The 25,475-nt window shown below is 36.9% G+C and overlaps 1 protein-coding gene across 3 annotated transcripts; it reads right to left on the bottom strand.

Annotated features, from left to right (window-relative positions):
- Positions 1-277: 277 nt before the first annotated feature.
- Positions 278-24,985, bottom strand: snphb (syntaphilin b). Of its 3 annotated transcripts, XM_053482164.1 has the most exons (7): positions 24,848-24,985; positions 13,548-13,688; positions 10,388-10,462; positions 7,276-7,392; positions 6,643-6,750; positions 6,318-6,467; positions 278-4,352 (listed from the first exon to the last, which is right to left on the bottom strand). In XM_053482164.1, exons 2-7 carry the CDS (start codon positions 13,589-13,591, stop codon positions 2,738-2,740), a joined length of 2,109 nt encoding a protein of 702 aa, XP_053338139.1. In that variant the 5' UTR covers positions 13,592-13,688; positions 24,848-24,985; the 3' UTR covers positions 278-2,737. The 3 variants fall into 3 exon arrangements, with proteins under 3 accessions (XP_053338139.1, XP_053338140.1, XP_053338141.1); XM_053482165.1 differs by lacking the exon at positions 10,388-10,462; XM_053482166.1 differs by lacking the exons at positions 7,276-7,392; positions 10,388-10,462.
- Between the last annotated feature and the right edge of the window lie 490 nt (positions 24,986-25,475).

Genomic DNA, 25,475 nt, shown 5'->3' on the forward strand with positions numbered 1-25,475 from the left:
AGTGTGAAAACCTTCTGTTGTGCAAAAAGAACAGTGAAAGACACATTTAAATCCCTAAAAGGACAAACATTTGAACACAAAAATAGGGAGTATATTCACCATGCTGTTTAATATAGTCTTTTATATACAGAGTAGTAAATGAAAATGAAATGGCAGCTGTGAACAAGAATTCCTGGACATTTCTAATATTATTATTAAAAAAAATAGTTGTTTTACAGTTGGAAATAGACTTATTTTACCCATATTTTTAATTTGACATAAATGACATCACAATCAGTGAAGGAAACAATTTTATTGTTCATTTTATCTCATTTTTATACATCGTTGGGAATTGTATCATAATTTACACATACCTAAAAAAATAGTGCTGTCATTAACACATATTGCATGTGATTCATTCGACATTGTGTTCTTTTATTGTATTCTGAGATAAATACCAAGCTTATGAGTTAAAGCACAGCTGTTATACTAGGCCCAAGTGAAAAAATGACAAATCTAAAGGGTTATAAGCAATGATGATCTCTATTTTCTAAAAGCTTTTTTGGGTGAAGCACCTAATAATACTTGGTCATCTATACAGTTCCATGATTATTCATGGTCCTATGATGGTTTGCAGTAATCGGGCCCCTTATTCATGTTGTGTAAATATGAGTTTTTCTGGTTAATTAGAATTTATATATCTTGTTTGATTTTGAACCAAACATTCAAAGGAAACAAAACTTGGATTGGAATAAAAAGAAGAATTTAACATTTTAAGCACACATTTCCTAACAGACCCTCACACACACATTAAAGTCCCCACTCAACCACATGAGGAGACCTTCATTAAATTACATTATTCAGACTAATATGGCTTTACAGAAAGCTTTTAATGCCTTGGTAATCACTGTAATACAAACATTTTGCAATCAACAGCATTGATCATCATTTAAATGGCTCTTTACTGGCTAATAAATTAGAGGTAATGGATTGCTGTCAAGTTTGGACAAAAATGGCATTCCTTGAATATCCTTTGACTATGTATCAAAACAAATAATACAAACGGCCACACATTCATTATCTAAAACAATCATAACCTAAAATATTAAACTATAGACTTATTAAAAAACAATTTTCATTCATGCCACATTCAATGTTTTACAATCACACATAAATGGGAAAACAGCCGCAATGAGACTAGCATATTGATTTAAAACTGAACCCCACAGTCCTGTTTTTTCAATTCACAATGCACAACACAAAGATTGTCATGTGGTTTCAGGAGGAAAAAAACGGATGTTATAAAATCACATGATGACTTCACGATGTACATGTGATCATACAACACAATTCACAAAAGCCAGCTGACAGCACGATGACTCCACACAAGTGGTGTAGAGCAAAAGGCAACTAATTAAAGTTGTAATCAAAGATATTGAGAAACATTGATAATAAAACAGCAATTTCTAATTATATTAACTGATTATCCAGTGCTTTATGAATTATAGCTGATAAGCACTTATGGTCGCAACATTTCTATTTTTAAGAATATGTTTGTATACATAAGTGTACATGATCGAGTTGAGACTGTAATCTTTGTGAATATCTGCCCTAGGAACATTGAACATTGCATACGCACTACACTTCAAGTAACGTGGTGATAAAGTGAATTTTAGTGCAAGTGATATCAGTAAATGCCAAACCACATAGAGCGGAGTCAGTCAAAAGTACCTTTTTCATGGGGACACTTTGGAACACAAAACATTGAAAAATGAGACACTACGCGTATAGGGACTATTACAGGGCCCACTAACATTAACAAATTCCTTAAAGTGCAAAAGAAACAAATGGTACCTCTATAGAAATCTAATATAGACCTGTTCTTAAATTCTAATTATCATAATTAAGAATAATTATTATTACTATAGACACTGTATGATTGCTTGTTTTTCATGCATTCTTCAATGCTTCAATTTTTGCAAATGTAGTCCATCTAGAGATCCATATGTCCCTTGATAGTAGTTCTGTAACGTTGTATTTCACACACTCATTTTGGTTTAAAATAACACAATAAAGCTTATGTGTTTCAGGTACTTTTTGCCTATGGAATACATTCTAGCAGGAGAAGCCACCTTGAACACCAGTCTATGTCTAGGTGAAGCATATAAATAGATTAGCAGTACTACAATGGGAGAACTAACCATGCACCTACAACTGCTGCAGCAACAGACATATCCAGTTGTTCAGGTGCTTCAGCTACACTGCACAATGACACAACACAAACTCACATGTATTGACATAATTTTTTTAACCCTCATCTTATTGATTAAACCAGAAGAGTACATCACAAGAACAGAAGGCAGGAAGACACAGAATTAGACATTTTGTTCTTTTTTGTTCTCACTCCTAAATATACAACATTGTTCATGTCTATCAGATAAACTTCAGAAGTTTCTTGTCCTGCCAACTAAACATGGATAACGAACACAGATGAGGATTTCAAGATAAAGGGTACCATTTTATAAAACCACGGACTAACATGTTTTCAATAAAGATTTATTGATAAAACACCTGTCCCACTTTTTCCATCCTATATCAGGACCCGAGTTTTGATACTTGTAATTAAACTAATGACCCCGGTGCAGTGCGTACCTTGCCTCCTGTCTTGGCGTCAATTGCTCCCACAGTCTCTTCCAGTCTGATCTGCAAACACCATTGTAAGCAGCTTAAGAATTCACTCTGGTGCTTAAGTTTGATCTCATATATTTATACCTCCTGGCCCCCCTCCCCCTGCTGGATAATGGCGCAGACCCCCCCCTCGGCGCAGGGAGTGCAAGGCTACGGTACAGCAACCACGCAGCAATGCCCCAATATGGTACATAGGCTGGCCTACGCGCCGTGGTCCCCGACACAGCCAAGCCACCGTGGGCACCACTGGCACTGCCACAGCCAAGAGATCCACTAAAAAATGGCGACTCCAGTAACTCTTTACAGGCACTTCACATCCAGAGTCCTTTGCACTTGCTGCTTCTTCATCTTTGTCTTCTTCATTATCATCATCTACCTCTACAATAGTGACCCCACTGATGTTGACCTGTGAGGCTTCATGCTGTGGCTGAGTAATTTGTGGGGTTGGTTCGCCGTTTTTCTCCACGAATGGCATCAGTGGGACAGGACAGGAGACAGAATCAGGGCTTGTGGGTAGACCTTGAGTAGAACAATTCAGTTCGGAATCAGCGTCAGGCATAACTGTTGCAGTGGGCAACACAGCAACAGAATCATCAACAACAGCCATTGTACCAGCAAACTCTGTGGTAGTCGATAATTTATTACATGTTTCAGCTGCAGCAAATGTCTTGGCACCTAGCGTGAGGGATGACTCGGTAGAGACAGTCTCAGTGAAAATAGGTTTCCCTCCAGCTGTAGCCGTGATAACTGATTCAGTGGTGACTGAGTCTAGATCATCACCCTCATCTGACAGCCAGGTGGAGGTGGGGCTGCACGCTTGAGAGCGGAAAGTGCGAACCTCAGCAATAGTGTCTAGGTCAGAGCCAAATGTAGCTCCGTGGACTGGAGCTGAGGCTGGTCCTGAGTCACATTCTGTCTGAATTGACTGTTCTCTTAGGTGGTGCAGATACAAGTGGTGATGCGATAAGCACGGGTGACTGATGCTCATTGCTGCTTCTCCTCCAGTAGTTCTACCCAGGCTGCAGCGCAGAGGTAACATTCTTGTCTCTCCACAGCACAGTTCCTCGTAGGTAGCTGAGTGTGGAAGGTGTGAGCAAGCATTCAGCAGTGATGCCGTTTCCTCGGATAAGCAAGCAGCTTCTAGCAGCAGCTCAGCCCGTGTGACTCTGCCCACATCCATTTCCCCACAGCACACAAAACCACTATCCTGAGTACCCTCGGCTGATAGGCAGCACGCCACATCTGAGCCACTGCCACTTTCATTGTGCTCAGGGGGTACCATCTCGCTCAGTTTAGTGTAGGTAGAGCTGCGGGTTACTGAGCGGGCCGGCGAGCCTTCACAAGAGCCCACTGACCCCTCACCAACCCATGGCCCTGCCCCCACTGCCCCACCCCCACCTGACGCCTCCACAACTTTTGCCACCCCTGCTTGTGCAATCTCCATGCTCTGAAGCAAAGTGTCTAACTTGTGGTTCTGGACAGTGATGTCTTGGAAGCACTTTTGCACACCCGAGTCTGCCTCACCCATGCTGGTGCGTACAACATCGATGACCTGCTTCAGCTGTTGGATCTCTCGACGCGCCTCCTTCAGAGCTAGTTGGGCCTCAACACGATGGCACTCCTCCTCAATCCAGTCCTCCTGCATCCGAGAAAGCTGAGTCCGCAACTCATCTATCTCTGTATCTCTGAGTAGTAAGCATAAGAGACAGCCAATACAAGTAAAGCTTATTTGTATAAGACATTTATATTAGTAATTCAAGGTGCTTTACGTGAGGAGCGTTGAAAACATTACAACGAAAGACAAACATAACTAAAATGAAAGATGACATGAAACATGTTAAATGAAAACAATGGAGAAAATGTTAAAAAGAAATCAGCACTTAAATGTGGTCCAGTTCTTTTTGAGGTTTGGTTATATCTGTAGACACATCCATAACCAAAGTAACATTGTGCAAAAAGTTTACAAATTTACACATTGGATTAGATATTATGGAGGTCTACTGGCTGGTTGAGTTGCTCGTTGAAGGTAACAGTATGAGCATCTATCTAGCACAATGGACCAGAAGCATAGTTTAAAATTATAACTAAAATGTAATTAATTTTAATAGTAAACTTTTTCAGTTGCTTAGATATGAAATTATAATAGAAATATTTTAGATGTTTAATCTCCCATAAACACTGGAAAAGAACAAGACCATGACTATTGGAACAGATATGATAATTCGTTTGATAATATCGATAATAGCAATGAGGTTGCAAAAACAATCAACATTTAAATGTTATCTTTAGACACTCTGCAGTCTATTGCTGTACAGCGTTTGTTTCCATTTCTTTAAATTAAATTAGGTTAAGCCTTTACTCGTCACATATACATTACAGCACAGTGAAATTCCTTCTTCGCATATCCCAGTGTAACTGGGGTCAGAGCGCAGGGTCGGCCATGATACAGCGCCCCTGGAGCAGATAGGGTTAAGGGCCTTGCTCAAGGGCCCAACAGTGGCAACCTGGTGGAGCTGGGGATGGAGCCACCGACCTTCCGATCAGTAATTCAGTGCCTTAGCACTTAATAGGACTTAATTTACATAATTTAATATGAATAAATGTGGGGTGGCTCAAAACTTAAGTACTGTATGTTTGATAAGGTGCTGTCATCAAGTTTTTATTCTGTTTATATATTTTTTTAATAAACAAACTCAATACTTATATCCTTAATATTATTTGCTGCAAGCGACTACAAAAGTAAATCAAAGCATGAGAACGCTATGTTTTCCTTACATTTTATGTGTGGCCAAACCCCCCCTCCCCCCCAAAACTAAAAAAACTATTTGGTGAAAGAATAGTGGTAATGCTAATAGTGAAGGGATTGTATATTTACTTGCATTTAAGGTTAGTTTCTTACATTTTTTATTTTAATAATTGTACAATTGTGTTTTTGATGATAAATGTGTGTAACTGTGGTTGAGGTGCCTGTTTAAAGCTTAATTCTATGAGTAAGAGCAAACCTACTGTATTTGGCAGAGTTCAGCAAATTTTAATTATAGCATAACAGTATGTCCCCTACATATGAACATTCAAGCTGCGAATGTTTGTGCATGTTATTTATTTATTTGTTAGTTTGTTTGAAAGGAACACTGTACATTAATTCAAATATCTGTAAATGTACCAGAATAAGCCAAACGGCTCTTTTTTATCTGCAGTCCCTGGACAATAAAATGTCACCCTGATTTGACCAAGCGCAGAAGTTAAGTCACATGTCCGGCTTACACGGTCACATGGATGCAGCATGTATACCAGGAAGTCCGGAAGCAAGCATAAAAGCAGCGCCAATGAAGCTTATACTGCTTAGAAACGGCAAGCAATAACAATGGGGACAAAAGTAAGTATAATTAGGAGAATGGAGCGAGGTGAAAAGATGGCAGACACTGCTAGTTCTTTTAACATTAATCATTTAACTATCGGCACAAATCTAAAGAACACTGTACTGTAATATACTGTCTGTAGCCAAATGTGTTAATTACTTAGTACCTAAACAATGTTTGTTGGACTTACGAACTAATTGGTCTCACAAACAAGCTCTCGAACTCGTTCGTATGTTGGGGACTTACTGTAGTTTCCTGTACTACTGAGTTGTCTGTACATTGGGATTTTACCTGTCCTGGAGTCGTTCAACTGTCTCTTTGAGCCGTGCCCTCAGATGTCTGATGCATACCTCTTTCTGCTGCAGAGGAGTCAGATACTGCTCAGGAGGAGGTGGCTTAATACCATGGTTATCTGTGCAAGAAGTGTACTTCATGTGACGCCTGGGGAAGAGGAGTAGGGAAGGAAATTGTGAGATAAACCTGTCTCTTTCTATGTGGGGTTCAGAGCACATTCTGTGAAACCATGATATTGAGTTGGACAGTAATGCCATAAACCTTTTTTATAATTTCAACTCTAAAATGAAAGCATTCGTTTCATTTCTTAAATGCATACAACCTTGGGGTTGGGCTACAGTCACTCCCCTTGCATGATCCTGAGTTGCTGCTGCTGCTGAGGGAGGCGTTGCCATAGGGATCACGGTTACTTACAGGTGCTGGACTCCGCCTACAGCACAGGAGAAAAGAAAACGTTATTGACATAATTGACAAAGGTAACACAAGCTAATAGTAAAGAACATTTTGTGATGATCATAGTCTCTATTTATACAAAACTAAAAATCAACTTGAACTACGATCTTGAAGACCATAATCACATGCCCATCTACACTAACATCACTAACATGCCACAAGACAGGGCAAGTAACTGGAATGGTCAACACCAACTGCTAAGAAATTGAAAGATACAAAAGAACAAAAGTCTGAAATGCAAGCTGATTTATGGGCAATTATTAGCAAAACCATAAACCAAAAATATTTCAGACTATGCAAGCAGTCCTGTGAGTAACATACTGTATAAAGCAGTATAGCTGATAAAGGCCTGGATGTGCAATCCAGTCAAATTTAAAATGATAAAGTGAGGAACATAAATTCATGCTAGAGAATGCCAGACGGAGTAAAAGAAAATGTGAAACAGCACAAGGAGAGGAAAGTCAGACAGGAAGTTTGGGCAATTGATGGATGATGCTCTGACCGACAGTGGCGATCTGGAGACTTGGGTGTCAAAAATCCTCGGCTCTGCCTCATAGAGACCATAATGTCTGCCTCCATGGGAGTGTAGTCTAGCTCTATAAACCTGCAATAATCAAAACTGACCCACATAGAAGAACAGACCATTATTCATGGGACTACGCATAACTGCATACACCTACACACCTGTCATGTTTTAATCTAATCATGCATATTATATGAATGTCTTCATTGTCCCAGGCGGATAGTTTAAAAAAATATGTTTTAAGAATACCCATAAATTGGTAAATTGATTAAAAATTTACCTAATTTACACCTGTAGCCAACTATATTACTTTCCATAAATTTTCGATAATAACTAAATAAACAACATGCATTCAAATCATACTTAACTTGACAAATTTCTGTTCATTGAATGCATGATTCTACTTTATACAGTAAAAAAAAAAAAAAAAATTTTTTAGAAATATAACTGCTGATATTTTGTTTACTGAATGGGGCTGAGGGGCATTCAAGTCAAGCCGGGACTTGTAATGAAATTTTTAATAGTGTAGAACCGATTGACATTTAGAGAAGACTTTAACCACATTATAGTGATGAGACTCTTAGCTGCAGTGAAATGTTTCAATGCTGTTTTACTGCATAAAAAGCCCTTAATGGCAATCCTAGACAAGGTGACTTGGAGCTCACTGCAGTTGTTCTTGTGAACATTCAGCGAGTGGAATGCGTGATCCTGGAAAATCAACGGATAACCAACTTGCAGAAGAGATGCATCTGTCTGTGTGAAATATACATGCAATCATTTATGAATACCACTTGGACATTGCAGGAATTAAAGGGATTTAAAGGACTTCCTTGAAGGCCAGCCTTTCAGATGTAAGGCAGTGAAAAAACTGATAAAGAAAAGTTCTACCTTGATGGTATCCAAGCACTAGTGAAATGCTGGGATACGGTGCAATAGTGTAACATGGGATTATAAAAAGAAATAAAGGTAGTTTTTTGCTTATATAACCGTTTCTTCTATTCTGCACAATCAAAAGACCCATTTGACTTGAACACCCCATTAAAAGAATCTTCCTTTAAATTGTTTTATATGTTTTAGTTTTAAAATGAGTTTTGCTCCATTAAGAAACAGTTATCAAAGGTAAAAGCAGGTGTGTACGTGTGTTGGCTGCCATTAAAACACACCAGCCAGATTGGTTCAAACTAACAGAAAGCCTGTTGTAACTTAAATAAGCACTTTTTACATTTGTGGTGAGCAGAAAAGCAGTTCAGGTATGTACTGTAGACACTGGTTTCGCCTCCTGTCAACAAAACTGAGCAATCTGAGACTACGGTGGGGAGAGTCTCACTGAAATTGTACAGGTAAATATTGCAAAAACATTGGCTTTTTTTTCTCTCCCAATTTTCAACTACCTAATTTTTTAACCGAGTTCAGCCTCATGGCAGGCAGGACTAGAACCATAGATGTCTTATCAAGTACACAGTAGATGCACTTCTGGCAAATGAATAGTCTAAATCTGTAGTGCATCAGTAGCAATGAACTGAAGAGACTGATGAGCTTTTTAAATAATTATTTTTAATTGCATAACAAGGTAAGTGTTTCAAAGTACAATTATTAGCAATGAGCTCTTTCTTGCATTAATAAATGCATTATGATTAAATCCCTCCTTCTGTGGTATAATTTATTCTTAGATAACACTGAATCACTTCTAACCTATGTGTCCCCAAAAGCAGAGAATAATCAACCAAGCAACAGTAGACCAATCCCACAAACAGTGGCTAAGGGAGGCTTAATAGAAAAATGCTCTTGATTTCTTTTACCCCAGGGGTGAATTAATTCCCCAGGCTGGACATGAGTAGAAGACTAGAAATTATGATCATGCTAAATGTTGGTCGTATGCAAATCTGTGTTTTTCATGCAAAAAACTTGCAACTAATACAATACTGATACAAGGTCCTAATACAGAATACTATTAATGTGGGTCAAAAGTGTTTTAATGCCAAAAGCTCAATTAGCCACAGTGTTTTATCACTAGCTTTATCTCCCAACCCAGAATGATTATTGAACAGCAACAAGCCATTCATAATCAATGGTCCATTCACATATGCCTTTTCCTCCAGCATACTTCTTCAAACACTGTGAGTCTGGGTAAGGGGATAGATGTGAAGGTACTGTATTTCCAAAGATGCAAAAAAAAAATGATAAGCTGACGCAAAAGGATACAGACATACAGTAAGACAAGCCAGGGACAGTGGACACCAGGGTTTGTCCATCATACTGTGTTCTGTAAAATGGACTGACTCATATGAAGACTGATTTTTTTTGCAGAACTTCAGTATCTCTGTCACACAGCTTAAGTTCAGAAGCAACAGCTATAGACAGAACAGCCACTAAGGGGTGCGAGTAGAAGCCATCTATTGGCCCAACCCTTAACCAGTCCCTAATTACTGTACTTTGTACTAACATTTTGGGCGAAGAGAACATAACCTAGGAATTGCACTTGCACTAAAATCAGTGCAACAGAGAACTTAACCTAGGAATATATGCCACACTTTTTCCCCACCAAAGTCTAGCTCCCTCTTATCATACATTAGCTATAAGCCAGAGAAGGTGATGTTTAGCACACACTTTCTCTGAAACACATAAAGTCAGTCAATAGCATTTTTATTAAGGGACATGAAGCTCATGAAGCATTACAGGGCAGCATAACACACTAAGAGGAAAGTGCTGTCTGCTCTCTTCTGCATACATGAGCTCACTGATGTCCACAACTGACTAGTGTTGCAGGGAAGAGAATTCATGCCATCTCTCCCAATCTGAGAGCAAGGCCATCAACATGAAGAGTTGAAGCACCACTGGGATTCAAATCCTTTGTCATCAAAAGATATACCATCTTTTGATGACATTACAGCAATGGGACATTAATTATGAAATAATAATTGTACTGACCAGAAGTAAATTTTCTACCTTGCCTATTATTTTATCCCTAGTGTGAGTTAAGGAATGGTTTTAGATTGGGCCTGGCTTCATGGATGATTTGCTGTTTTCCAGAACTAATATAAGCGCTCTACTATAAACATGCCCTATGCAGGGTATTGAGTCTGAGGCTCACGGAGGGGGTGCAGCAGAAGAGGACAGTATTTGCTGCAAGCGCCATTTGGGCTGCAGAGACTTCAGAGGATTGTATCTGAGGAGAGACAAGACAAAGAGGCAGAGAGCTTGGCTCTACCAAGCAAATATGTTACTTTTTTCTAAAGTGTGTTTAAACATACCTTACTAATTTGAAGACCATCAAAAGAAATGGCAAATCCAATACAGAATAGATTATTAACAGATTTTTATCTTTTTCAATCATAATCTTATAAAATCCAATGGCAGATTTTTTATAATCAGTAATTACATTAAAGCATGTAATACAAGAAGCTATTGCTACGATCACTGCCAAATTTGCAGGATTGAAATCTTTTACTCTGCATTGGAATTCAAGGCAATCATCCATCTTCTTGGGGAAAAGGTGTGTTAAAGAGTTAATATAAAGAGTTGGTATAGGTAAGCAGAGAGAAAGAGAATGAACGAGATTAGTTATCTTTAGCACATTACATGTGGCATTTAGAGATATATGAAACAAAGATACACAGTGCATCTCAAAAAATGAATGTTTTCAAAAAATTTAAATATCATGTAAAAATTATTTTGTAATTTATTTTATGAAGAAAAACTTTGATATATTCTAGATTACATGTAAAGTAAAATATTTCAAGCCTTTTCTGTTAAATTGCAAAACTGTGGTTTGCAAAGCCAATTCAAGAACTTAGAAGAGCTTCACAGGGAGTGGATTGAGGCCGGAGTCAGTGCATCAAAAGCCACCACACATACACAGCTTCATCTTACTGTACATGGGCTAAAACTGTTCCATTCCTACTATTGAACCAGAGACAACGTCAAAAGTGTCTTGCCTGACCTAAGGACGTAAAGAATACAGTGGTCCAAAGTCATATTTTCAGATTAACGTCATTTTGAATTTCATTTAGAAATCAAGCTTCCACAGTCTAGAAGAAGAGTGGAGAGGCACAGAATGCAAGTTGCTTAAATTCTAGTGTAAAGTTAACACAGTCACTGATGATTTGAAGTGCCATGTCATCTGCAGGTGTTGGTCAATTGTGTTTTATCAAGTCCAAAGTCAATGCAGCCATCCACCAGGAGATTTTAGAGCACTTCGTGCTTTTGTCTGCTGAAAAGCCTTATGGAGGTGCCAATTTCCTTTTCTAGCAGGACCTGCCTACAGGACAAAAACTACCACTAACCAGTTTGCTGTCCCTGATATTACTGTGCCCAGCCAACTGACCTTACCTGAACCTCATAAGGAATCTATTTAAAAGGATGTCAAAAAGCATTGTCCAAAGTATGATGAGAAACACCAACAACTCAAACAAGTTGCAGGCTGCTATCAAAGCAACCTGGTTTTCAATAACACCTCAGCAGTGCCACAGGCTGATCGCCTTAACGCCAGGGCACATTTATGCAATAATTTGTGATAAAATTTGACTAAATAAATATATATTATACAAAATCTTTAGAATCTGGGCATTTCTGTTTTGTAAATAATTTTTTGATTGAAGTTAGGAAATATTCTACTATTTTGAGATACTGAATTTTTGATTTTCATGAGCTATAAGCTCTATTTCATCTATAATAACGATGATCTCTATCATCAAGATAAAAATAGACTTAAAATATTTAATTTTAGATGTAAAGAATCTAAAATATATACATTTTATTAAAAAAATATGAACTTATGAAAACTTATTAAAATACTTTTTCATAATATTACAATTTTTCAAGATGCACTGTACATTTTAAACAAGAAATTCTGTATGCCGTTTTACAAACTAGGCAACAGAGGTGGGTAGAGTAGCCAAAAATTGTACTCAAGTTAGAGTAGCTGTATTATTCAAAATAATATTACTTAAGTAATATTACAAAAAAAAAATTTAGTCATCCAAAATATTACTCAAGTAAGAGTAAAAAAGTATTTGGTGAAAAAAACTACTCTAGTACTGAGTAACTGTTGCATTGTAATGTCCAATTTTTTTTTTTTTTTTAGAAATTATCAAAGCAGCCAGAATCTTTACAAATAATGTAAAAATTCTGACATTTCCAAATAATTAAATAAATAAAATGAAGAAAATAGCAAATTAAGGAAAGAAGAAACACGAACTTCCTAATCTCACTTTCTTTACAACATACATACTGTATGTATGTTCGAACAGCGTAAACTATTTCCAGTGTATGATATACTGTACTGTATATTCAGTTGCGCTTAAAATGGCTCAGTAGATAAAAAATAACATTAGAACCAGATGTACCAGAGGTCTCACTTTACCATAAACTGTGTCCAGCAGAACAAATGTAGGAAACATTTTAGCCTCTAGCTTATTTGCTAATTATATATGTTAACATTGCAACGTTAAATAAAAGAGCTAAACTAACCGCGACTTCTTTCCTCAGGTTAGAAGTTTGAGCTTTTATATGCTGAAATATCTGTTTTGGCTGACTGAGAAGACACCGTATTATCGCTTTTCTTTCGTATAAAAGCGTATTCTTTTCGTATCTTTTCATTCGCTGTGCAAGGCTGAATATTTTTCTCCCCGCCATACAGCAGGCTTGTGTGTGGTCATGTGTGGTCATGTGACTACATGTGGTTATAATTATTTCGGCTGATTGGTCAAACGCAGTCATGTGATTATTGTTGCTACATCTGATTGGTGAAACACAGTCATGTGATAGATTTACCGGCTGCATTTCTCTGGTAAAAATAAAGAATAGCTAATGTGTAGAATAAATGGTTAGTAAAGTAACGAGCAGATTGTAGCCGAATGTAGCGGAGTAAGAGTAGCGTATCTTCTTCGCAAATCTACTCAAGTAAAAGTAAAAAGTATTGTGAAGTCAAACTACTCATGGAATTTTTTTAAATAGTTACTTAAGTAAATGTAACAGAGTAAATGTAACTTGTTACTACCCACCTCTGCTAGGCAAAGAATATAATAAAACAAAACAGAATAGAGTATAGTAAGTTTCACTCACATGTAAAAAAAAAAAAAATGGTGAGATATATAAAGCAAGAAAGACAAAAATAAATTATAATAATGAAGTAAAATAGTGTAGGTGAGTAGCCAAGACAGTAGACCAATTACAGAGAATTAGAGCCAAAAAATAAATAATTAGGTAAGTAAGTAAATAAATAAAGAAATAAATACAGGTCAGCACCATACCTGCGGGACCCAGAAGTAGATCTCTTATTGACAGGTGAAGTCATTTAGACGAGCTAGCACACACTGTAGATCAGTGTCTTGCTCCTATCATCCGTCTTTTTCTGACCAGATCACAGCACAAACACCTTAAGTCCAACCTGCCTGATAGAAACGAAAAAGACACATCAACAACCAGCATATGTTTAAAATCCACAATGTTGCATTTATACTGTAATTCAGAGATCAGACGTCACATACAGGAGACTGCTCAGACCTTTATAACAGACAGTTTCTAAAACCTGTAACTAAAAGTTATAAAGTTGTAAAAGATGCTCTGTAAGGGCGGCTACATTATTTAGATTTTTTCATTTCTACCTTTGATTGATACAAAATTTACTATAGGGTACAATGGCACTTTAAGTTGTTAGGTGAGCATAACATTGTTATATACAGTAGTTAGCATTATGTTGCAAAGTCACATTAAATGAATGACCATACTACAATGCTGCAAATACAGTACAGTCTCAAAACAACAGAATAGCAACCTATATCTTTAGCATTTATACCACTAAATGTCTGCTAACACAATGTCTAGCCAGCTGTGTCCCTTCATTTTTTAACAGAGCTCAGAAATAGTTGTGCAAAAATACTAGGGCTGCAACTAACGGTTATTTTGATAATCGATTAGTTGGTCGATTATTTTTTCGATTAATCGGATAAAACCTAAACGCTTCTTTAATTTGATGTTTTGCTTATTACTATACAAAAAAACATAAATCAGGGTATTATTTATGTATAAAATGTATTATATATATATATTGTTTAAAAAAATACACTGACATATTCCATTGTTAAAATATAAACAGCTAAAATAATGTAGTTTTGTATAATAAAATGATGTATGCATAAGTAAAACAACAGTAAATTACGTTTGTTACAAGTTAACTTTGTAGTGGACTATAAAAAAAAACTGTAGAAATGCAAAAAGCTAATAGTCACAACTGTAGTGTTATTTGCATTCGCTGAAAATTACAACAATCACTAAATGTAATATTCTACTGTTATTCGCACCACGTAATTTAAGCTAATCTAAAGTAGTGCCATTTAACTAATCACTATTGCTCATGAGGTGATTGCGCGATGTGATGCTAGCGAGTAGCACGTGAACAAATCTAGCGTGACTGTCCCGAAGTTAGCAAACAGTTTAAACAAAAGCACTTAAACTATACAACTTTTACACGATAAAGAGATACAGTTTTTACTGACCCTGCTGACGCCATCTGTAACGCCAACATGTTTTCTTTTTAAGTGTTCATTGCATGACATGACACGAAAGCTCGGTTTTGCATAGCGTGCAGGTTACCGTCTTCTTAGAGGCGTTTAATGTAAATTGCTCCCATACCTTGGAGAACTTGGGGCGCACGCTTTTTCCTGCAGACGCTTCTGTAACCTCCATTGCGCGAGCGGCTGTGTATCTGTGTGTATTTGTGCATCTTCTGGTTGCGTTCCTCAGTGACGTGAGCAGCACAACTAATCGATAACGGCATTCGTTAACAACGAATTTCATTATCGATAATTATCGATTAGTTGTTGCAGCCCTAAAAAATACCCATAAAAAGTTTGCTATGATATGTACTATAGTTCATACATATTACTATAGTACTATATACACTAATGTGGTACCTTATAAATTACCATGGTAGGCACCATAGGTGTTTTACAGAGCGCCAGGATATGTAATATACTATGACATCTAAAATGGTATGTTTGTACATACAGCTCAGTACCAAATATATTTCATGACATAATACTGATATGATACTGCCTGTACTATAAGATATTATTGTATGTAATTTTAAGAGTTTCACCCTATATGGTAGTTTTTATAAATGTTACATACTGTAGGTACAGTGATAACCATATTATAAAAAATACTATTATGGTACATAAACCTGTGTAACACATTTTCAAAAGTATTCTTGTAAATGCATATAACACTTGCATAATTTATTATTATTATTATTATTACTATTAAAAGTATGTGCCTTTATGTGCAGCCTTATGTGTTTAATAAATTATGGTCAGTTTTCCATTGCTTACAAGAAGAAGTTTATATGTTTACAAGTAAAAGTCATAATGAATGGAAATAATTTTCATGTTTTTTTCTCCTTTTAAAGCACTGTGACTTTGGCAAACTATTACATCCCTAAGAGAAACATACAACACACCTCAGTGCATGCAAGTTTAAACACAAAATGCTGTATAAAGCTGATGGGCCAAAGAAAAAGCATGCATTAGGGAATTTATACCTCTACTGTACTGTAGTGCACACGATACATTTTCTGCAAAGGCATGCCCTAACTGTGCCAAAATGCTAAATCTAGTTTACTTGATGACTTTGCATTCTCTTAATTATCTACACCCCAGTGTGTAGCTTCATCAAGGCTTCATCAAGGGATAAATACTACATAAATTCTTCATCCACTGCAATCTTTCAGAAAATCAACATAATATAATATTTATCTAAATATTTTCTAGGGCTGCTATTAAACATGAGAAACATCTGGTTGATAAAAGTGTCCAGTTTTACTATCTATTATACTGTAGGCTTCTGTGTTAATGGTATGTTCAGCTCAAAGAATATACTGTATATAGGAGGACAGTAGATATTACTGCGTCGTTTTAAAGAAACTACTTTAATTTTGCTTAGTTTTTCATTGTACAAACTATAGAATGACCTTGAGGGATGTTTTATGGAGCATCTTTCTGAAAGTGCATTAACGCACCCTGGGGCTTCCTCACACATGACTCAATACCATGCAGAGAAAAGGTGAGTCACTCCCTTCCACCCTACCCATATCCCCTAACCCCACCCCTTTTGTGTGTGTGCACAAGTGTACACACACACACACGCGCGCGCACACGCGCACACGCACACACACACAAACAAAATCACTGCCATACTCACTCCCAATTACACAAATTAAAATTAAAGAATTAAAGGACACAGCTTTGTTCCATATGTTTTTACCTATTAAGCTCTTGTAACAAAAATACAGACTCTACCTCTATTTTCCAAGGTCATATACATCACTAAACATAAAAATGCTGTATCATCCTATTTTACAGTGACTGAGACGACCTCAGTTGGTCTGGAACACTCAGGAAAGGCGGACCAGAATTAAGACTTGCAAATGAATTGAAGTGTGATTATTTCATGCTCAATCCAATAGTGTGAAATTATTTTAATCCAATACCATTTAATAATGAATAAACACTAGAGCTAACATGTACTTAGTAGGATAATATACATCCTACAGTGAATTTGCTGGTGAGATTGCTTGTGTTTTAATTATTGCAGAAGGGAGAAGGCCAAAGCTATTATTCTCATACTGAACATATAATGATATATTTAGTGCTATATAACATACAGCTGTCACTGCAACTGATCCTCTTTTATACAGTACATTCATTTGTTAAACTACGTAGATAAGACCAAAGTACTGGTTCAACCTTAATATTCCAGTTTGTAACCAGCAAAAAAAAAGCAAATTTCCAACAAGTTGTCGTATTCTGTTGTAGCCCTTTTAGCTGATGATTACTAATTAATCACTAAATGGTGGACTGCGGTCCGGATGCATTTACTGCAGCAAAGTGACATGGTATTATTTAAAAGGTGAAATACATGTGAAAGAACCTCTTATTTTTCTAAGGATTTTTTTTTTCCAGCATCCTTGGCTGTTGAGTGGGTCTCAAGTGCTCAAAAAGTCATGAAAATCAGCACACAGGTAGGAATCTGCTGCCAATTATGGCACCTGAGTGGCTGGGCCACGGCCAGGGCCTTCACTGGAGATTTTGCTGCATAGCTCATGCATACTTGCATGGGAAACCTAGTAAACATTTGGGGCTTTACTCAACAGAAAGTAAGTTATTTAGAGTTGTTTACAAGACACACTTAGTGGAATTTGATTTTCTACTCCTCCAATATGATCGCCAGACACTGAGGATGCAAGATTGCGAAGGGATTGTTGATATTTCTATTGGCTCAGTCGTGGCAAAGCCTTAAATTTATGAAATAAAACTAATATAGTAACTTGCTAAGTGATTATATTGAGTGACATCAAACGTAGGTGATGCTTTTTTCCTGCATCCCAGGTCTTTTTGGAGATCTCAACATGCTCAAAAATGTGGTAAAACTACAACTACTACAACAACTACTTTTAGTATTTGTACTAATGGTATTACTTTTATGTTCCTTCTTTTCCAGGATTTTTTATTACTTGTGTAACTTCGACTGCACGGTCTAAAGTGTTTATATTTTTATTATTTGTTTTTGGTTTGTAATCTACTCATTTATGTTGTTATTTTGTGGCTTGATTTTAAGCTTTAGCAATACGAGTGCATGATTGCTGCATTTCACATATTGCATGTGTTTTGTTGGATTTTCTTTTAATCAATTATGTTTGCCCCTGAGTGTTCTTATGAATGTAAATAATTATACGTCTATTTGTGTATGATTAAACTCCATACAAAAATTTAATTTCCCTTGTCCTTTGTCCAATGATTATATTTTTAGAATCTCATTCCAAGTTTTTTTTTTTAAAGTTAGCAGGTAGATCAGCAGTCCAAGATGAGAACATGTTAAAATACCAGAACTAAAAAACCAGTATGACAGAGCAACCAGAGTCCTTAACATTTATTTACAGCAAATGAAGATAGACTATAAAAAAATGACTACATATACAGATATCTGGATCCGAACACAAACATGTAATTCAGATCTCAATATAAAGAAAATTTTATTGACCGGAGCTTCTTTAATTTTAATTCAGTCCTGTTCTATGTGTTGTATGTTCTGAGGTGTGTTTTATTTTATAATAACCTCCACAATTTTTTGGATGGCACTCCACTACATATGGGAACATGGCTTGAAGAAGTTTGCCTATTTAGTCACAAGAGCAACAGTGAGGTCTGATACTGATGTTGTGTTCCCATTAATCCTAAAGATGCACATGGGGCATTATCAAGTGCTGGAACATGTTTTTGCCCCTTAATTCTATTAAAGGGAAATTGAAATGCTACAGAATAAAGACCTGTACACAGAAAAGTGTGCACATCCAACTTTGTGGCAACAGGTCACATAAACATACTTTACGGCCAGTAACAAATGTAAAACTATCATGAAACTATCATTTTAAGTCTGTCTAATTAGTAATGTAATTTGGAATCTCCCAGGTGGTTTTCAGTGTTTTTCTAAGAGGTGTTACACTGTTCATTGACAGCGTGAGCACCCAAGGGACAAACAAGTAGTATTGTTCACTTGTTCCTTACAAGAGGGAGGATCACTACAAATCAATACAAAATTGTTATTATTGCTCACCTCTATCTTCTGATAAAATATTCATAACATGATTGAATGAAAATGTCTCTATCCACAGGCCACAAGGGCTCACTAAACAGGGTGATGATTAATAGAATTATGGTGCTCCATCCTGCCAATAGAGTTATTATTAATCTGTAATAACTCTTTGCGACAATAACCATTGTACAAATTGCTATTTAAAGAAAAGGGGTCAGAGGTAGCTCAGTGGTTAAGGCATTGGCCTGCGGTTCAGAAGGTCCCAAGTTTAAACCCCGTGATCACAAAGTTGTCCCTGTTGGGCCCTAGAGCAGGGCCCTAAGCCTCAACTGCTCTGATGTATAATGGGATAAAAATATAAGTTGGTATATAAGGATGTCTATCAAATGCCATAAATGTAAACTGAATTAAGGCTGTTACTTATATAAGACAAATTACATTGTTGTATCCTTTAATTTGTCACCTGTTTCATTTGTAGTGCAATTCAATTTATTCAGACTGTGAAGATCTTAGTTGTTGAAATCTAGAAATTGTGCTCAGTTGTCACTTAGTGCAGTTTTATCAGTTTCAGACTAGCTGTTTATTGTTTTATGAACAATGTTGTATAAATAATTACTACAGAAAAACAGTATGTTGCCATGGATGGCAATGAAATGTACTGAACAATACATGCACAGAAATACAAGACACATGAGGCTGCACACCAACAGGGCAAAAGAAGTCTCCATGGAGACGGGCACTATGTGATAATCCCAAACTGTAATGATTGAGTCTCAACATTCTGTGCTAGTGGAGTGATACACTGCTGAAAAAAAGACAGAGGGAGTAATCAGCTTACCTCCAGCTTAGTTTAAACAGCTACCAGCCAAGGTATGGAAATAGATTTGTGCCAAAAAAGGATAGAATAAAAATAAAAGAATGAAACAAAAATCAATACATTAAAAGCAACTGCAAACAAAAACTGACATTGAATGCAATTTAATGTAGATGTTATTACTTGTGATGTATTATTTTTGCATTAAATAAACAAAAACAACATGCCTACTAATAAATAGCAATAGTGTACAGTACATTACAGAAACGGTTTCCTTTCTTCCAGCACTTACCAACATGCAAAAATATTCCACCAGTATGATCAGATTTGCCTGTGCTTTGGTGTAAAAAAAAAAATAAAAAATTGGAGGTTTTCCTGAGTTTTCAATTTTTTAGATTTGCTGTTGAGTTTTTCAGTTTCGTTTCTTAGGTTTCACAAGTTTTGCTGTGGAGTTTTGTTCGCCCTTTTGATTTGTATGCCGGAGCTACAGGGCCGTTTCTTCATTGGCCAGCTCCTATCTAACAGGACTGCGTTTTCATTGGCCTGCTGAATATGGTCTTGTGTACTAGATTCTCAGAATTTACTGGCAAGCTTTGATTGCTCTGGATAAACATTAAGCCATTTAGAATTTAATGTTCATATTTCTTAAGTGGTTGTTTTTATATTTAAGGGTCTATGAGCTACATGTAGAGGTTTTAAGTACAGTTACTCAGAATGGTAAAGGCTACAGTAGGCTATAATCATTGCTAGATGCTTACAGAGGAGGTTCTTAACTGTGTAGGTTTGGTTAACATGTCGTGGTGCATAATCATTCACTGTCATAAGGAATTGTAGGTACACGTGTTTATCAAATACTAGCCGAAGTGCCCATCATTGATGGGAAAAGAGATTGTAGAAATAGTTAAATGGTTAAAGCTCAAAAAATTTACTGATCAGCTTTAATTTAATCAGTAATATTGCCTGCAACAAAGATGAACCCCTTAATTTTTTAACTTTAATTTTACAAAACTTTGTTTGGTGTAACAACATAATATGGTGTTGGTGTCCACTAAATCGGTGGCTAAATATTAGGGAATTGTACAAAAGTTACCTAGTTTCTTTTGTTGTCAACCAAATACACTCCCTGTTCTGTAATAGGAGAGCAAATCACAGATGAGAAATTGAAAAATTACTAAAAATTCACTTACATCACTTTACTCATCTAATCACATTACTGTTATTTCAGCTGTGAAAATTTAAAGTAATCCCAGTAAAAATATCCAGTTAAGCTTTTCTAATTATCATCTATGGGTTCAGATGTTTGTTTACATTGAGCAAGTAACTTATTTGTAGCTTATTTTAAATCTGCCACATAACATCGTTAATTTCTTAACCTTTTGATTGCACTTAAACTGCAGGTTAAACTTCAGGCAGATATCTGAGTACTGCAAAGGTTTCATTAAATTTTGTCCAGCCAGTTTTGCGTGATGCTGTGACAAAATATGGCTCAACAGACAGACAGACAGAAAATGTATGAAACGTAAAGATATCATTGAAATCATTGATAGTTCTGACAAATGTACAGACAAAACCTTTTTCCTTTTAGGTAAATAGACAAAGGGCATCCCTGCTAGATGGCACTCTATACAAGAACAGACCGACTGAAATACAGCTTTGGAAAAAAATAAGAGACCACTGCAATTTTCTTCAGAAAACTTCTGGAATGTCATCTTGAGAAAGATGAATGGTCACAGACCATCAAGCAAAGCTGAGCTGTCTTCTTTTTTGCAAAAAGAGTTGTATACAGTAGGTATAAATTACCTAACAGCAATGCAAAAATCTGGGGGAGAGCATTCTAAAACAGCTGGATTGGCTATGAAAGCTGTAATTGCAAATCGGGGTTATTCCACCAAATACTGATTTCTTAATGTTATGTAGCCAAAGTTTTAACACATTTTGTTTACAAAATAACACATATTAATTGTATTTTGTTTTATTTGCGTTATGAAAATCTGCAAATACTGCATGATCTTGGGTTATTTTTATGTGATCTTGTAATTTCCTATAAATATACACACTTAATAACAAAAGATATATTTTAAATTTAGGAGATATGTTGTCAGCAGTTTACAAAAAAAAAAAATGAAACAAAACTGTTTATCTCACTAATACACGCACCTGTAACAGAAAAAAACAAATAGGTTATTTTGCAATTGTTTCTTTTTTTTCAGAGCTGTATATTTTAGATGTTTATTTTCAAAGTTTGGACACAACTTAAGATATATTTTCTATTTTAAGCTTTAGATTTAGTTTTTTTTTTTTTTTTTTTAACACATATGGCATTATGTAATTATGTACCAATAACATTTAGTTGTTATTTTAAGACACAAAGGTGTCAAGGTCAGCTTTTCTGGTACAGTTCATTTGCGAAACCCAACAAGCATGATGAAACTGGCTAGATCCATGCATACCTCTGCTGCAGAGGAGAAGTTCATTTAGAGTTAGAAGCCTTAAAAAATCCAACTTACAGCATCTCTATATCAGCTGTTCAAATGAAATGATTGCATGTCTGGATTGTTTTACAGTGTAGAAAAAAAATCAGGAAAGAGCATGGAATTAGAAGGTGTGTCTAAACTTTTGACTGGTAATGTATGTGAAAAATGCTGTTAAGTAAAAATGTTTTTAAATATAGACGTGTTATTAGTTTAGATTTTTATCAATTAATAAAGTGGAAAGTAAATGAACAGAAAAAAAAATCCTAATCATTTCAGTGTTTGGTGTGACCACCCTTTCCCTGCAAAACACCATCTATTCTTCTAGGTAGACTTGCTCATGGGTTTTTAAAAGAACTCAGCAGGTAGGTTGTTCCAAACATCTTGGAAAACTAACCACAGTGGATGTAGCCTATCTGTGTCTGTGTCTTTATTTAGTACCTATTAAGATCTTCTGTGTCTTTATTTTGTACTAGACAGGCTTTGTGAGGGCTAAACAATTACTTCTAGGACTCCTTGTTCTCTACGCTGAAGATAGTTCTTACTGACTTCGCTGTATGTTTGGGGTCGTTCTGATGGAGCCAGTCTGATGCCTCCCTTAGAGTATTGCATGATGACTAATGATCTGCCTGCATTTTTCAGCATTGATGAGACCATTCATCCTGACCAAATCTCCAACTTCATTTGCAGAAATGCAGCCCCAAACTTGCAATGACAGTCATTATTGTACCACTCTCCTGCCCTGCAATTTTTTAAAAAGCATTTTTACTTGAACAGTCTAAAACTTTTACACGGTACTGTATTTTTTTTCTGCACATTTCTTGAATAGGATATGGTTCATGTAAGCTTACTTTCTGTAATGTACAGTACTGCACAGCTATTAAGTAAAACACACTTCCTCTATGCATTAAATGCATGAAACAGCAATTAATTCCCAACTTTTGAGATTCTAAATCACTGTACATTAACTTTTTTTTGGTCTATGCATAGATCTTAACCCTTACAAAAATTAAAACAACCACTGGGAAATCTAAATGTTAAAATGCTTTTTATCCAGGTATACTGGAGCACGCCAGTGAACTGAGAATCTAGTGATTTAAACAGCACTCACAAACCCATATAGTACTATATACATATAGTAAAAAGTAAAAAAGTAAAATATCAGTAGTGACCCTAAACAATTAAGTCAAGAAAGTGAAAAATGAGAAACGAAAGTGAAAAACTCAGCAGCAAACCTTTTTTTTTTTTTTACATTTAACGTTATTCACTTTCAATGTATTTATTTTTATTTAATTCCTCTTTTTTTATCATTTGTTCAATTATATTTGGCAAATAAAGCACAAGCAAAGCTGATCAACCTAGTAGAATATATTTGCAGGTTGCTACCGACCTCCACCTATACACTGTCTACAATCACATCGTCTCTTGTGTGAACCATTGAACTGGCAAGCCTCCTCCTGCTGATGCCAGCAAAAGCCCTTGGACTGAACGCTGGTTTAGTCAAAAAGAGGCAAAACTGGTCTACCAGGTGGCACAGCGGCCTAGTGTTTAGCAATCTTGCCTTGCACCTCCAGGGTTCGGGTTCGATTCCCGCCTTGGGTCTGTGTGCATGGAGTTTGCATATTCTCCCTGTGCTTGGTGGGTTTCCTCCGGGTACTTAGGTGTCCGCCCACAGTCCGATAACACTGGATGTTTCCAAATTACCCGTAGTGTGAATGAGCTTGTGTGTATGTGTGTTTACCTGAATAAGCGTGTGTATTTGTGTTTGCCTGAATGAGCATGTGTGTATGTGTGTTCACCTGGCGATGGATTGACACGCCATTCAGAGTGTACCTGCCTTGTGCCCTGAGTCTCCTGTGATAGGATTCCGGCCTAATGCGCCACTATTCACAGGACAAAGCGGTGTAGATAAATGACTGAGTGAGTGAAATGGTCTACCAGGTTCACCAGATCGGCCTGTGTTTTGGCACGTGTAGCAGGTCAGACCATGTTGGATGTTCTCAGCTGGGTAATGTTTTTTAATTTACTATATGTAAAACCTTATATTGAAAACAACAGGTTCTAAATGACAGAAATGTATAAGGATTTCCCCCAGTGATTTTATACAGCGAACAACTGGATTCTGCATATACACAATGTTAGCAGGGATAAAGGTAGTGCTTCAGGACAATCGGTAATAATTCTGATGTTTGTGACAGGACTTAAAATGTGCAAGGTCACACCAGGCCCTATCACACAAGCTCCCTGCACCTGTCACGACTCAGCAGGCACAAACCCAGCACACGTCCATCTGTCATAAATACATGGATCTTTATGCAAAACAGCGAGGAATAAAATCTTGCTCGTCCATGCAAACGCGTTTCAGACGATGTTGCACGTTCAGCATCTGAAAAAAAAAAAAACAACAACAACAACGCACAGACCCGCACTCACGCGCCGCATACAGTACCCTCTGCACCCAAACATCTGTAGTGCGCAGTCACAGCTGCATCTGACACATCACAAAGCCATCGCTACAGGCATGAAGGCACCAAACTAGATCATGCTGCGTGCATTTAAAATAAGACCGATTGTGTTCCATGTGTCCTTTATACAGTCCTTCGTCTGTCCTACAGGCAGGAATAGTGCAGCATCATGTTTTTGATCAGAAGTCTGCCCCTGCCACACGTCCCCTTACCTGATTACTGCTTCCCGTCTCTGCTGCAGGATTCCCGCGTTTCCTTTAGGAGCCGTTGCGGCGTTGCGCGTTGTGGCGTGTTTCCCTCGCGCTGCACCGAACGCGCGCGGAGGAAGCGACGCCTGAGCGCGAGGTTTGTTTGCAACCCGTGTGAGGCACAACGAGCACAGCTGAGACGAAAGCAGACGCGTAATTTAACGTCAGGTCTCCTTAAAGGGGAACGGAACCCAATTCGAGAGTGAGAGTTCACCAGAAAGCCAAAACAGCCAATCCAGCTGCAAAGAGAGAAACCTGGCATCTGCTCAGCCCCAACTAATCATGCAATGGTAAAATAATGTACAGGATATGCATTAATGGCTTGTATGACGCATTTTTTTTATTAATTTATCTGCATCACTAATCACTGAAGCTTGGCTCACTCACTCATCCCCTATACCAGCCTTTCCCAGGAGATTGGGATAGGGCATTTCTTGTTCCAGCTATTTAAAGAATAATATTATGATTGTAGCTAAGACGCTACTGCAATCATAAACACAAAATATTTCCAATCCCTCTGCATCTCTATTACTCTTTTGATGTCATAAAAGGAAGCTTGTTTAAATTATTCATGCAATCATTACAGGTACAA

This window comes from Clarias gariepinus, chromosome 22 (genome assembly GCF_024256425.1).
Source record: "Clarias gariepinus isolate MV-2021 ecotype Netherlands chromosome 22, CGAR_prim_01v2, whole genome shotgun sequence".
Taxonomy (NCBI): domain Eukaryota; kingdom Metazoa; phylum Chordata; class Actinopteri; order Siluriformes; family Clariidae; genus Clarias; species Clarias gariepinus.

What these genes read in the sequence shown, in the direction of transcription:
- snphb (XM_053482164.1), bottom strand. Translation starts at nt 13,591, where the DNA reads ATGACTTCACCTGTCAATAAGAGATCTACTTCTGGGTCCCGCAG. An exon ending in TCTACTTCTGGGTCCCGCAG is followed by an intron (nt 10,463 to 13,547) that starts GTATGGTGCTGA and finishes GTCTCTCCTCAG; the next exon opens with ATACAATCCTCTGAAGTCTC. An exon ending in TCTTCTGCTGCACCCCCTCC is followed by an intron (nt 7,393 to 10,387) that starts GTGAGCCTCAGA and finishes TATGTGGGTCAG; the next exon opens with TTTTGATTATTGCAGGTTTA.